General features: G+C 38.0%; 1 protein-coding gene across 2 annotated transcripts in view; it reads right to left on the bottom strand.

The window, feature by feature from the left end:
- The window catches only part of PDE1A (phosphodiesterase 1A), a 228,859-nt gene extending 219,395 nt beyond the window's left edge, over positions 1 to 9,464 (bottom strand). Inside the window, exons 1-2 of one of the 2 annotated variants that reach the window (XM_084892603.1) lie at positions 9,346 to 9,464; positions 9,003 to 9,113 (exon numbers count right to left, since the gene is read on the bottom strand). In XM_084892603.1, coding sequence (XP_084748729.1) covers positions 9,003 to 9,103 — 101 coding nt within the window. In that variant the 5' untranslated portion in view covers positions 9,104 to 9,113; positions 9,346 to 9,464. The remainder of the gene's footprint in view (positions 1 to 9,002; positions 9,114 to 9,345) is intronic. The other variant, XM_084892606.1, reaches the window with a different exon arrangement.
- Positions 9,465 to 11,770: the final 2,306 nt, after the last annotated feature.

Consider the following 11,770-nt stretch of genomic DNA (forward strand, 5'->3'; position numbering starts at 1 on the left):
CAATGCACTCCCCATTAAAATACCAACGGCATATTTCACTGACCTAGAAAGAACTCTCCAAAAGTTCATTTGGAACAATAAAAGACCCCGAATAGCCACAGCAATCCTGAGAAAGAAGAGTAAAGTAGGAGGTATCTCAATACCAGACTTCAAACTGTATTACAAAGCCACTGTTCTCAAAACAGCCTGGTACTGGCACAAAAACAGACACATAGATCAATGGAATCGAATCGAGAACCCAGATATCAACCCAAATCACTATGCTCAATTAATATTTGACAAAGGAGGCACTAATATACAATGGAGTCAAGACAGTCTCTTCAATAAATGGTGTTGGGAAAATTGGACAGATACATGCAAAAGATGAAACTAGATCACCAACTTACACCATACACAAAAATAAACTCAAAATGGATACAGGACTTAAACATCAGACGGGAAACCATAAAAATACTTGAAGCATCCACAGACAACAAAATCTCAGACGTATGCCAAAAGAACTTCTTCACTGATACTACCCCTAGTGCAATGGAAGCTAAAGAGAAAATAAACAAATGAGACTACATCAAAATAAAAAGCTTTTTTACAGCAAAAGAAACCATCAACAAAACAACAAGAAAGCCCACTGTGTGGGAGAACATATTTGCAAATGTTACCACTGATAAAGGTTTAATCTCCAACATCTACAAACAGCTTATACAACTAAATAAAAGGAAGATGAATGATCCAATTAAAAAATGGGCAATGGACCTAAATAGAATATTTTCAAAAGAAGACAGAAGGAAGGCCAAAAAGCACATGAAAACATGCTCAAAGTCACTAATTATCCGAGAGATGCAAATCAAAACAACAATGCGGTACCATCTCACACCTGTCAGAATGGCCAACATCAACAAATCAACAAACGACAAGTGTTGGCGAGGTTGCGGAGAAAAAGGAACCCTCGTGCACTGCTGGTGGGAATGTAGACTGGTGCAACCACTGTGGAGAACAGTGTGGAGTTTCCTCAAAAAACTGAAAATGGAACTCCCATTTGACCCAGTAATCCCACTTCTAGGAATATATCCCAAGAAACTTGAAACACCAATCAGAAAGGATATATGCACCCCTATGTTCATAGCAGCACAATCTACAATAGCCAGAATTTGGAAACAGCCTAAGTGTCCGTCAGCAGATGATTGGATCCAAAAACTATGGTACATCTACACAATGGAATACTATGCTGCCATAAAAAAGAAGGATTTCTCATCATTTGCAGCATCCTGGATGGAATTGGAGAACATCATGCTGAGTGAAATAAGCCAATCAATGAAAGAGAAACACCACATGACCTCACTCATTTGTGGATAATAAAGAACATTATAAACTGGTGAACCATAAGATAGATATAGTGACAGTATATCAACAAGTAGACTGTCAAGTTACAGCGGGGACGGGAGGAAGATCTGGGGGAGATAATAGATCAACCGAAGGACTTGTATACATGCATATAAGTGCAACCAATGGACACAAAACTCTGGGGAGGGAGGGGATGTGTGGGAGGGAGGGAGGGGGTAAAAAAAAATCAATAAAATATATTTAAAAAAATAAATAAATAAATTTAAAAATAAAAATAAAAATAAAAAAATAAAAAAAATAAAAAAAAAGAACCTTATTGTATTATCAAAATTCTTTATAACAAGAAGAGAAGAAGCAGCATAGCAAGAATAAAATACCTAGTTGGGTGTTTTTGGTTTTTTTACTTCTCACCCAAGGATATGTTTTTCATTGATTCTAGAAAGAAAGGAAGGGGAAGAGGGAGGAAGAGAAGCATCAATCAGTTGCCTCCTGTACATGTCCAAGTAGGAATCAAACCCACAACAGGATGATGCTTTAACCAACTGAACCACTCCGGCCAGTTTCCAATACCTACATTTTTTCCATTAGAATTCCTGCCTTTATTCTTATTAGTAAATAAAAATCTTCAAGGACAAACACCCAGATGTTTCTACCACACAGTGGCATACCAAAGGCAAAAATAAAAATTAGAATAATTCTGTAAGGGTCCAAGCTCTGAAACAACATGAGGGCTTAGGAAAAGTCTAATTTGCTTGCAAATACCAGCTTAATCGTTGTTTTAATTAATTAATTAATTAAAGGCGTAGTGGCAGTCCGTGTCTAGAGGAGGAGAGAAATAAAACTGGAGAGTTTCTGACATCTAACGCACACACCAAGTGATAACTCCCCTTGGTATTCGGCTCTGAGGATGCAGAACGAGGCAAGCAGATGGCAGGATTTGGAATAATCAACACAAGAGAAGAGTTTCTAACTCCTGAAAGGTCAGGCTTTTTAGTGAGTCCTGGCTGTTAAACTGAATTATCTGTCAGTGTTTAATGAAATAACTATGGACCTAACAATATGGCCCTCCCTTTACTCATTGTGAAACATTGGTCAGTCATTGAATGTTTCTTCATCAAAAAAGAAAAATGGGGTTAATTGGGCTCAATCATACAAAAGAAAAATATTTTAGAAATTATAAAGCACAAAAAAATGCTATAAAGTATGATTACAACTATGATTTAAATGTGAGGTAATTTAAAAATATTTAGGTTAACCAAAATCTGATTGATGCCCAACTTGTTTGGTTTTTTCCTTATCTTGCTCCAAATGCAATTTATTTCGAACCAAGGCTTAGAAAGTCCAGCTTTAAGTGGATCAAAGTCAGCATACTGCTGCTTTGCTAATAAGTTCATTTTTATTTTCTTCTAAGTAATCAAGGACCTGACTAATGTACAAAGTTCCAAGAATCCTTTGATTCTCCACACTTATTCAGTGTTTAAGGTTGACCTGTTTTCTTGCCCTGTCGACTTCATTCTCTAATCACACATTAGAGATTTTAGAACATTTTTATGACTTATAAAATTATTGGAATAGCTATAAATATAAAAATTTTGCAGAAATTATCTGCAGTGATTCTTTTCTGAACCTGTTTTAATAAAATTTTATATATTTAAGTATTTTATGAAATATATCTCTTTAAACAACTTCAAGAAAGTAATAGTTTAACAAAGAAATCATGTAATGTTTCATTTACATGCCTCTGTTGACCTATTGTCATTTTCATGTATTTTCTTAACAATTAACAGTTATTTGTGCCAGGTACTTGCTCAAACCTGATATTTGGAATATGATGATTCTCATGAGTCTTTAACACTGTCATCTGTTTAATTATGTTAATGAAGGATTCCTTTCATATCTAAAATGTTTATAACACAGTCCTTTTGCATGGGACTCAGACTTGTTCAAATATATGCATTTGATTAGATTATTAAAATGCTAGAATAAAAGATATAACCTATTAACATAATGGCAATTTTATATTTTCTAAAATGAGTGGGCAAAAGGAAAATTATGGGACTATAGTAATTACTTGGAAGTAAACTCCCTTGTCAACCAGACACAGACTGTGATAAGGAAAGATCTAAAGAGTAATTTCCAAGCCGAATGATTCAGAAATTAAGACTAGCCCTGGGTCATACATGGTTATAGAATCCCAAATTTCATTCCAAGGCAACTACAAGATGCCGAACTAAAGATGCTGACTGAATCCACCCAGGCAATTTTTCTATCAGTGAATTGCTCAAGGCCATCCCATTCCTTTTCCTCAGCTCTCTCTCCTACACGACTCCCTCCCGAGAGAAGGTAAATCCTCTCTTCTGTGAAGAGGACCCTGGGGATTTGGTGAGACCACTTCCACTGAGCTAAGAGAAACTCTTCGCATCTTGACAACCCTCTTCTTTCCACTGATTATGACAAGAAAATTACTTGAAAAATGAATAAGATTATAGGGATATAACATCTTCACAGATTCAGGGAATTAGAATATGAACATGTCTGAGGGGGCAAAGAGTCTGCCTACCGTGTACTAAGTTTGAAGAAGCATCAGTCTAGATCCTTTTCTAGTGACCTTTCTAGATAAGCATTCTGAGAATGACCTCTCTTTTTTTGTTTTGGAAGCAGATGTGTCTAAAATCCAAATTCCACCTGACATTATTTAATCAACTTAGAATACCTGCCTCTAGAAATTGTTGAAAAAGTAAATAAGAATACAAATATGCTATATCTGGAAGGTTCTGACAGTTAGTAGATTATAAGCAAACACTACTTCCATCTTCTCTCTCCCTATTCTAGCTGTGAATCTACCTTCATTCCTCCAACCTAGCTTTAGGCCCTATTTTGGCAGCCTCACTTATCTTCTAAATTTGTAGTTAGAGCCATTATAAGAATAAGAATTTTATTAATTCATTGACTGGTTTTAAAGTATCTGTTGCACGTTCTCCTAGGTGCCAGGTACTATACAAGTGTTGGGGATCCAGAAGCAAATGGCTCTTCCAGAAAGCAGCCAGATGTGGCCTCTGAAAACGATTTACTTTTTACCCAGAAAACCTCACAAAATCATGCAAACCAAGAGGTTCAGATCTCCCTGTTCACTATAAGAGCACACTTGAAATCTCCCAGGCCATCAAGGGTATGCATATTTGAAAAGGCAGCAAGTATCGGAAGGATGTCTCTTTACAGAAGCAGTGTGTGCCATTTACAAGGGTAGAGTACTATACACTGTCTTCTTCCATCACAAGAGCTCATTGAAATGAGTTATGCCATTTTCATTCTAAATATGTATTTCTGCTACATCTTCTTGGTGATGACAAGTTTAGGACTGCTTCATCCAAAACCGTACCATACACTGTCTTCTTCCATCACAACAGCTCATTGAAATGAGTTATAGGATTATTGTACAGCAACTCCTTTCTCCTTCACTCTCCGCATCTTAATGTTTTATTCTTCCACTACTGAAGATCATGTTTCCCACCAATCAAAGAGTGGGGAGAAGCTTAACTTCCAGTCCTTCAACTGTTGCATTCACAACTCCAGACCTTACTGTTGGAACATTTGTCTGGATTGGGAGAGATAGGGGGAATGTTCTATTCATGTAAAATTAATTATATATTAATTAGTTTCTAATTATGAAATTCCCAAATGTTCTAGTCCTACTTCTATAAAAGGAATTGGCAATAAGTGCTAATGTGAATATCACATTTTTGCCATTAGTTTATGGTTTGAACAGTTCCAACTTTCCACTCTTGTGTTGAACAACGAAGACAACATTCTGACTTACTTTTGGCTATAATGCCATGTGACTTTCACTGGAATTTCTACTGGATCACACTTTTTTTTAAATGTTGTCACCCCTTAGACTGAATTCTTAGAACAGTGGCACTGGTTGGAAAGAGCAGCCCAATGTTTTAAATACTATGCTTGATTTTTTTTTAAATATATTTTATTGATTTTTTACAGAGAGGAAGGGAGAGAGATAGAGAGCTAGAAACATCAATGAGAAAGAAACATCGACCAGCTGCCTCCTGCACACCCCCCATCGGGGATGTGCCCACAACCAATGTACATGCCCTTGACCGGAATCAACCTGGGACCTTTCAGTCCGCAGACCAACGCTCTACCACTGAGCCAAACCAGTTTCGGCTATGCTTGATTTTTTTTAACCCACAGTTGTAGAACTATTTTACTTTTAACAAAGAAAAAAAAACAATAGTATTATGATACAAAAAAGGATCATCTCTAAAATTAATTTTAAAACACTGCACATAGATGAAAACAAATATGAAATTTTCAAATCAACTTCCCTCATGGAAATCAATAACTTACAATCTTTACAAAGATGTGTTAGAAAATTTTTCATAACGTGTAGGAAGCAAGCAGGTTTCAGAGTCACGGGAGTCTTCTGGAATTTCATTAGGTGTTGAGATGGCTGAAGAAATAGGAAATGTTTTGCAAGTCCTAAACAATTGATAACTACAAACAAATATATGATTCTTTTTAAATGTAGTTAATGAAGAACATGATGCCATAGTCATTTGTTAACATTTCTACCATCACAGATGGTGAGTCAAAGTATAGAATCTCCATGGTCAGACTGAGTAAGAAATTAGTAGTAGATGGTGGATTGAAAGTCATGACAGTAAAAAGAAGGTTAATAGAATAAAGTATACAAGTCTATATCAGAAATAAGAAAACTGTTTCACCTTTCTTCCCACAGAGGAAGAAGAGATTTCTTAGCACAATACTGAATATGGTGTCCCAATTAAGTATTATATTCTTTCTTTCATGAAAGAATAGTAGAGAAAATTTGTAAAAATAAATAAATAAATAGTAGAGAAGAATTGATATTTGAACTTAGCTTACTAACGTTTTTTGCATGTATTATGAGATTTAAATATTCTTTCTATGGACTCAAAATAAAGTGTTCTAAAATGTTATGTTATATGATAATACCTATAAAAATATTTTTTATATTATCTACCTATAGTGACTTGTGCTTTCCATAGTTAAGGTATACTTGAATAAACCGTATATTAACCTTTGTCTGTATTTTTATCTCACCTCTAAAATGCACATATTGAAAATACACTTAAAAATAAAATATTCTGTTGAAATAATATATTTGTAAAGTTAGATACACTAGAAGATCAAAAAACCACTTTTCAGACACACAGTTAAAGGCCTTTATTCAATCTATCTTACCAAAGTGAAAAATTATTGCAAAATTGTTTCATAGCTTTCATGAGTAGCAAAATTTTAATTGCCAATACTTATAAGTGGAATTCTAGCATTAGCAATTTTGATAGCTAAAATTCTATTTGAGTCAATATTACACGTTAAATAGGCAAGACAGTTTCAGCAATGGAACAGGGAGTCCCTCATATCACTGTTTCGAATGTAGACTATACAAAAAACCATAATTACACAATTTAGTTGTCATTAGTCATGCAGACTTTAGATTTAGAGCTACTTGTTTTGACAATTGTAATCCTAGAATACTAGAAATGTCTTAAGTCAAAGTACAAGTTAAAGTAATTGTATCAAAATGTAAATTCCTTCTTTCTTTCATGCAAAAATGATTAGTCATTTCAATCAGTTTAGTAATAATTTTTTTAAACCTAGTTATCAGCCCAGTTGGCATGGTTCAGTGGCTGAGCCTTGACCTATGAACCAGGAGGTCACAGTTCAATTTCCAGTCAGGGCACATGCAGCTCCATCCCCAGTGTGGGGCATGCAAGAGGCACCCAATACATGACTCTTTCATCATTGATGTTTCTATCTCTCTCTCCCTTTCTAGTCCTTTCTGAAATCAATAAAAATGTATTTTTTAAAATACCTAGTTATCAGTAATTTTCCCCTAAATGGTCAAATCAGTTGCTCTGTGTGAACATAACTCAAAATTTACTTAGTATGTAAATATATTAGTATATCCTACATCAGTGTTGAATATCAAGTCAAGAAGCTCTGCTGTTGACTATATCAGCCTCTCCTGAAACAGAATGACAGCTTCATCTTTGAAGTCAATTGAAAAAGTGAAAGTCAGTTAACTTTGCACTAAAATGTTAGATAAACACAAAGTCACTTTTCAAATTTCTTAAAGACATATATATAAATCACTACCATAAATCTTCATACATTCAAGTGACTATATAAAAAAAATAAAACAAATATAAACCAAATAAACACATCCTATTCTACTAAAAGGGAAGAAAATCTAAAATAACTTGAAATATGGGATATAATTTGTCCTATACAGATGTCTATCCACTCATTAGGTTAGGACACAAATTATCTGATGATTGCCAATGTTTAATTTTCATCTATGTTAACTAAATAAGTTATTATTTGTTTTGTGGGATTGTTTACCTAGAGAACAACCAAAAACTGAAATTTCTAAATCTTCAATGGTTCTTGGAACATATTTATCTAATTTATTCAAATGATGTAAAGATGGCTTCCTTTTTAAAAGTTAGTCTCTGTTAAATGCTGTTTGCACTATTACTGTGCTGTTATACCAGTGCACTGTAATGCCATGTATTACTTCAAGTGTGAGAAAATATGCAGGCAAGACTATTTAAATATATGAACATCATTAAGTAGATTCAAATGGAGAAAAGCTGAGGGTATTTTACCTCTAAACAAAGTTTGATATAATTTTTTTCTTTTAAGATATCAATACAGCGACACTTAGCTTACTAAGATGTTGCATTTTATAAAATAGTATATAAACCCAGCATTAGACATGAATACTAGAAAATCTCTATTTCACATGGTATAGGATTCCTTCAGCTATTTTCATAGAAAGGCAAATATATTTCCATTTGAAATATGCAAGTATGCTAAGTAACTGTAAATATTCACATACATATCTTTATCCAATTTTTAAATCAGATACTTAAATTATAATATAATTAAAATAAAGCATGTAAACATAGTGTGCTGAAACACTAACCAGGAATAATAGCAATACGCAGGGCAAAACACTTAAATGTCGTTTACATAGCAAAGTGAACAGAATTTCAATTAAAGTTTGACTCAGCTACTTACATTTCATGTTTAGGGTAAACACATCTCTTGACTCACCTCCCTAAGGTCTATTCTACCTCATGAGCTATTCTGTACTCTCACAAAGTGTGAAATGTTTAATTTAAAACCAAACTCTCCAGTTTATTACCATATTAATCCTCTCCTTGTTTTTTCAAAAGGTAATCACAGAGAAACAAGTACCAGTAGTAATCTCTCTATTTACCCGATAAAATTTTTATGTCTGTAAGTGCCCTGGCAAGCAGTTTTCCTGATACTTTTCTGCATATCTAAACACGTTCGGAAGCATAAAAGAAGCCACGGAGTATAACAGTGAAGTGAATTATTTTCTTCAGGGAGTTGCCTTACTTTACACAAAACATACAGGTGAAAAAAAAAAAAAAAAATGTTTTTCTTCCAGGCAGGTTGTTAGCTGAGACTGGCACGTTTTCTTTCTTAAGGGGGGGGGGAGGGGGAGGGGGGGTCTTTCTAAAGGAAAACACTAGTCCACAAAGTCAGAGAGTACCAGCAACGTGAGTCACGCTAATAGTCAAATTTTGGGGTGAGAAATAAAAAACACAGAACCAAGCAGAGAGCTTACTCACATTCCTTTCAGGCGTTGCCACATCTTTTCGGTGTGTTCTCCTATGAGATATTTAAAAGTGGCGTTCTCCAGGTCTTCGATTTCTGTAGCAGTAGACCCCATGATGACACTCCTAGGGCAATACAGTTACAGTCAGTGCCAGCAGCCAGAACAAGCATTCCTCAGTCCACTACACATCTCAGCGACACAGTTGCATCTCTTATCTATCAGAGCATGGCTTACAGAGCTGAGGGCGACCTCTGCCAGAACGGCTATTGACTCTGACAGGCATCGCCACTGCTCACCACACATCCCCACCACCCCCTCCCCCAAAAGCAGACAGCCGTGTAAACAGATCCTCTGACCTCACAGGAACAATCCGCACATGGGAGCCTGCAACTGTACCACTGACCGACTGAGCTCTCCGGACCTCCCTACCAGCAGCTCGTCTGTTGCACGGCTCCCTGCACTGAAACACATCAGAATTCCTACAGTTTACGAGGTCTGCTCTGCACAAGAGAAAACGTGAATGACTTGAGCGCACCAGAAGGAGCTGAATTCCTCTCTGCCAATGGAAGGAGGGCAGGATGGAATGAGAAAACAGATGGCAGGAATCAGTATCGGCAGCACCACCCCGAGAGAGAAAAAGTGCCTGTTTTAAATGCCAGGGTTTTTGTCTCTTAATTGATCTCGGAACCAACCGTTGAAAAAAAACGATTCATGCGCTCACAAAAATGCAAACACACATCAATGACAACAATGAGAAAATAACATACAGAGCCTTACAGGAGACAGACCACAGAGCTCCACAGGTTGTTATTGTTGCTATAGTTATAGTCATGCTTATTCACCTTCTCCTAGCAACTCCAGACAGTAGGTAACTGCCAATTTAGTGGAAAACACAGCAGTTGCACACAGCCAGCTCCGTGAATCCTTTGGGGATTAAAAAAATAAAATGAAAACTAGTGCGTATGCTCGTATGTGCGTGTTGAAGAAAAGGGAATGTGAGTGTGTGCGCCTGTGTGCGTGTGGAGAGAGGGAGAGGGAGAGGGAGAGAGAAAGGGAGAGAAAGAGAAATCGATTATATGCTGCTTGTGCATTTTAGAGGAAAAAAAAATGAGAGAAAAATAGACATAAACAGAATCAGAACTGAGTTATCTGCCAAGCTTTAAACACAAGGCAAGTTTTCTTAAAAACAAGCACAGCCTTAAGTATAAGCTCCACCACAGCCATGGCTATCTGCAAGCTGTTAGGAAAATACATTTAAAAGCAAGATTTCTTCTTGTTTGTTTGGAAACCCAGACACAGTTTTCCTCCTCAATGCAAGAAAACGTGTCTGTTACCTCGAGATTTAATGCAGAGATACGCATAGATAGAAAACAGGTAACAATATAGCTTCTTGAGTGCTTACTATGTGTCAGTCACTGTTCCCAGTAGCTAGCAGTATGACCTTTTTTAGTTCTTACATAAAGCCAGTGACGTAGGTAATAGTCCCATTTCACAGTGAGTTGAGAAAACTGGGGAACAGAGACATTCCCCAGACTTAACGCGGTTCTTTAAAACAGGCACCTTGATTTAAGTGGCAAGTAGCATTCCAGTATCAAGTTACTATATGTCTATTTAGCAGTCAAAGTAAAAACATGTATGTAAAAGGCATCTTTGCAAAATTGCATAAAAAGTGTCTTATGATTATAAATTAGAAGTGGCTAGCTTTTCCGTGCTACCTCCCCATGTTGTTCTGGGTTCCTGCTGCCCCTTCCAGGGGCATTTCCGCAAGGTCCGGAGCCCTTGATGTCCTGCAAATTAAAGAGCAGGATGGACCCTATTCTTTTTGCAGCAGAAACCTCCTTAAGTAGCACCAACCTTGACTTCCACACGGAGCAGTCATCTGCGAAAGGAAAAGTGATGTCATTACCTCATAAATCAGAAGGGAGCCTGGGTGAATCTTTGGCTGGCAGCTCATGTCACTGAAAGCCCGGCTGATGTCACATTCTGCAGGAATACCGGCCAGCGAGCTGCGCGGAGGCGTGCTGCTGCCCTGGAGGCCCTCCTATTGCTGCTGCTTCCCTCCTGGAACCTCAGGGAACCTCAGGCTCCGCGGCCTCTGGGAGCCATGGCTCCTGTGGCACCTGGCCCCACGGCTAACCACCAGTCTATGGCAGAGGAGGCCCATTCGCCTGCCTCCCGGGACTCTGTGTAACACAGGCCCCCGGCGCTGCGTGGCCACTGCCATCCCCATAGGGAGGTCACGCACGGCGTGACGTGGCGCAGGCTCGCCCGGGAGGCTCTGCACCAGTGCACCGCAATCTCCCGTGAGCACCCGCGGGAGGTCACACCCCATCTTCCTTCTGCAGGGACCGTGCAGAGACTGGGAAGGAAGAGCAGGCCATGCAGTGAAAGCTGTGGCCAGGAGGGATTTCGGGGTGCATGGCATGGACTGCTCCAGTTCCGGGGTGCAGTGCTGCTCACCCTGAGCTCACAGGCTGGTCTGCAGGCGCAGGTGCTGTCTGCACCCGCTCAGCGGTTCTCCACTGAGAACGGGTCTGCAGCCCCCACTGCTCAGGCCATGGGATGGGTAAGAGCAATCCCCGAATGCTCTTAAGCTTTTCTTCTACAGACGCTTAAGCATGAAATGGAAATAAGGCTGACAGAAAATAAACAGTTTCTAAAAAATGAAGGTGGGGGTGGGTGTTAAATCAAGCGGAGCTTCAGTGTCCCTTTCTGCAACAAGCTTTTTCCTGAATTTGGTCTGACATAAATGTCTTTAGCCGGCAGGCAGCTTTGCGGGGT

This window comes from Pipistrellus hanaki, assembly GCF_964339955.1.
Source record: "Pipistrellus hanaki genome assembly, chromosome: 8".
In the NCBI taxonomy this organism is placed as follows: Eukaryota; Metazoa; Chordata; class Mammalia; order Chiroptera; family Vespertilionidae; genus Pipistrellus; species Pipistrellus hanaki.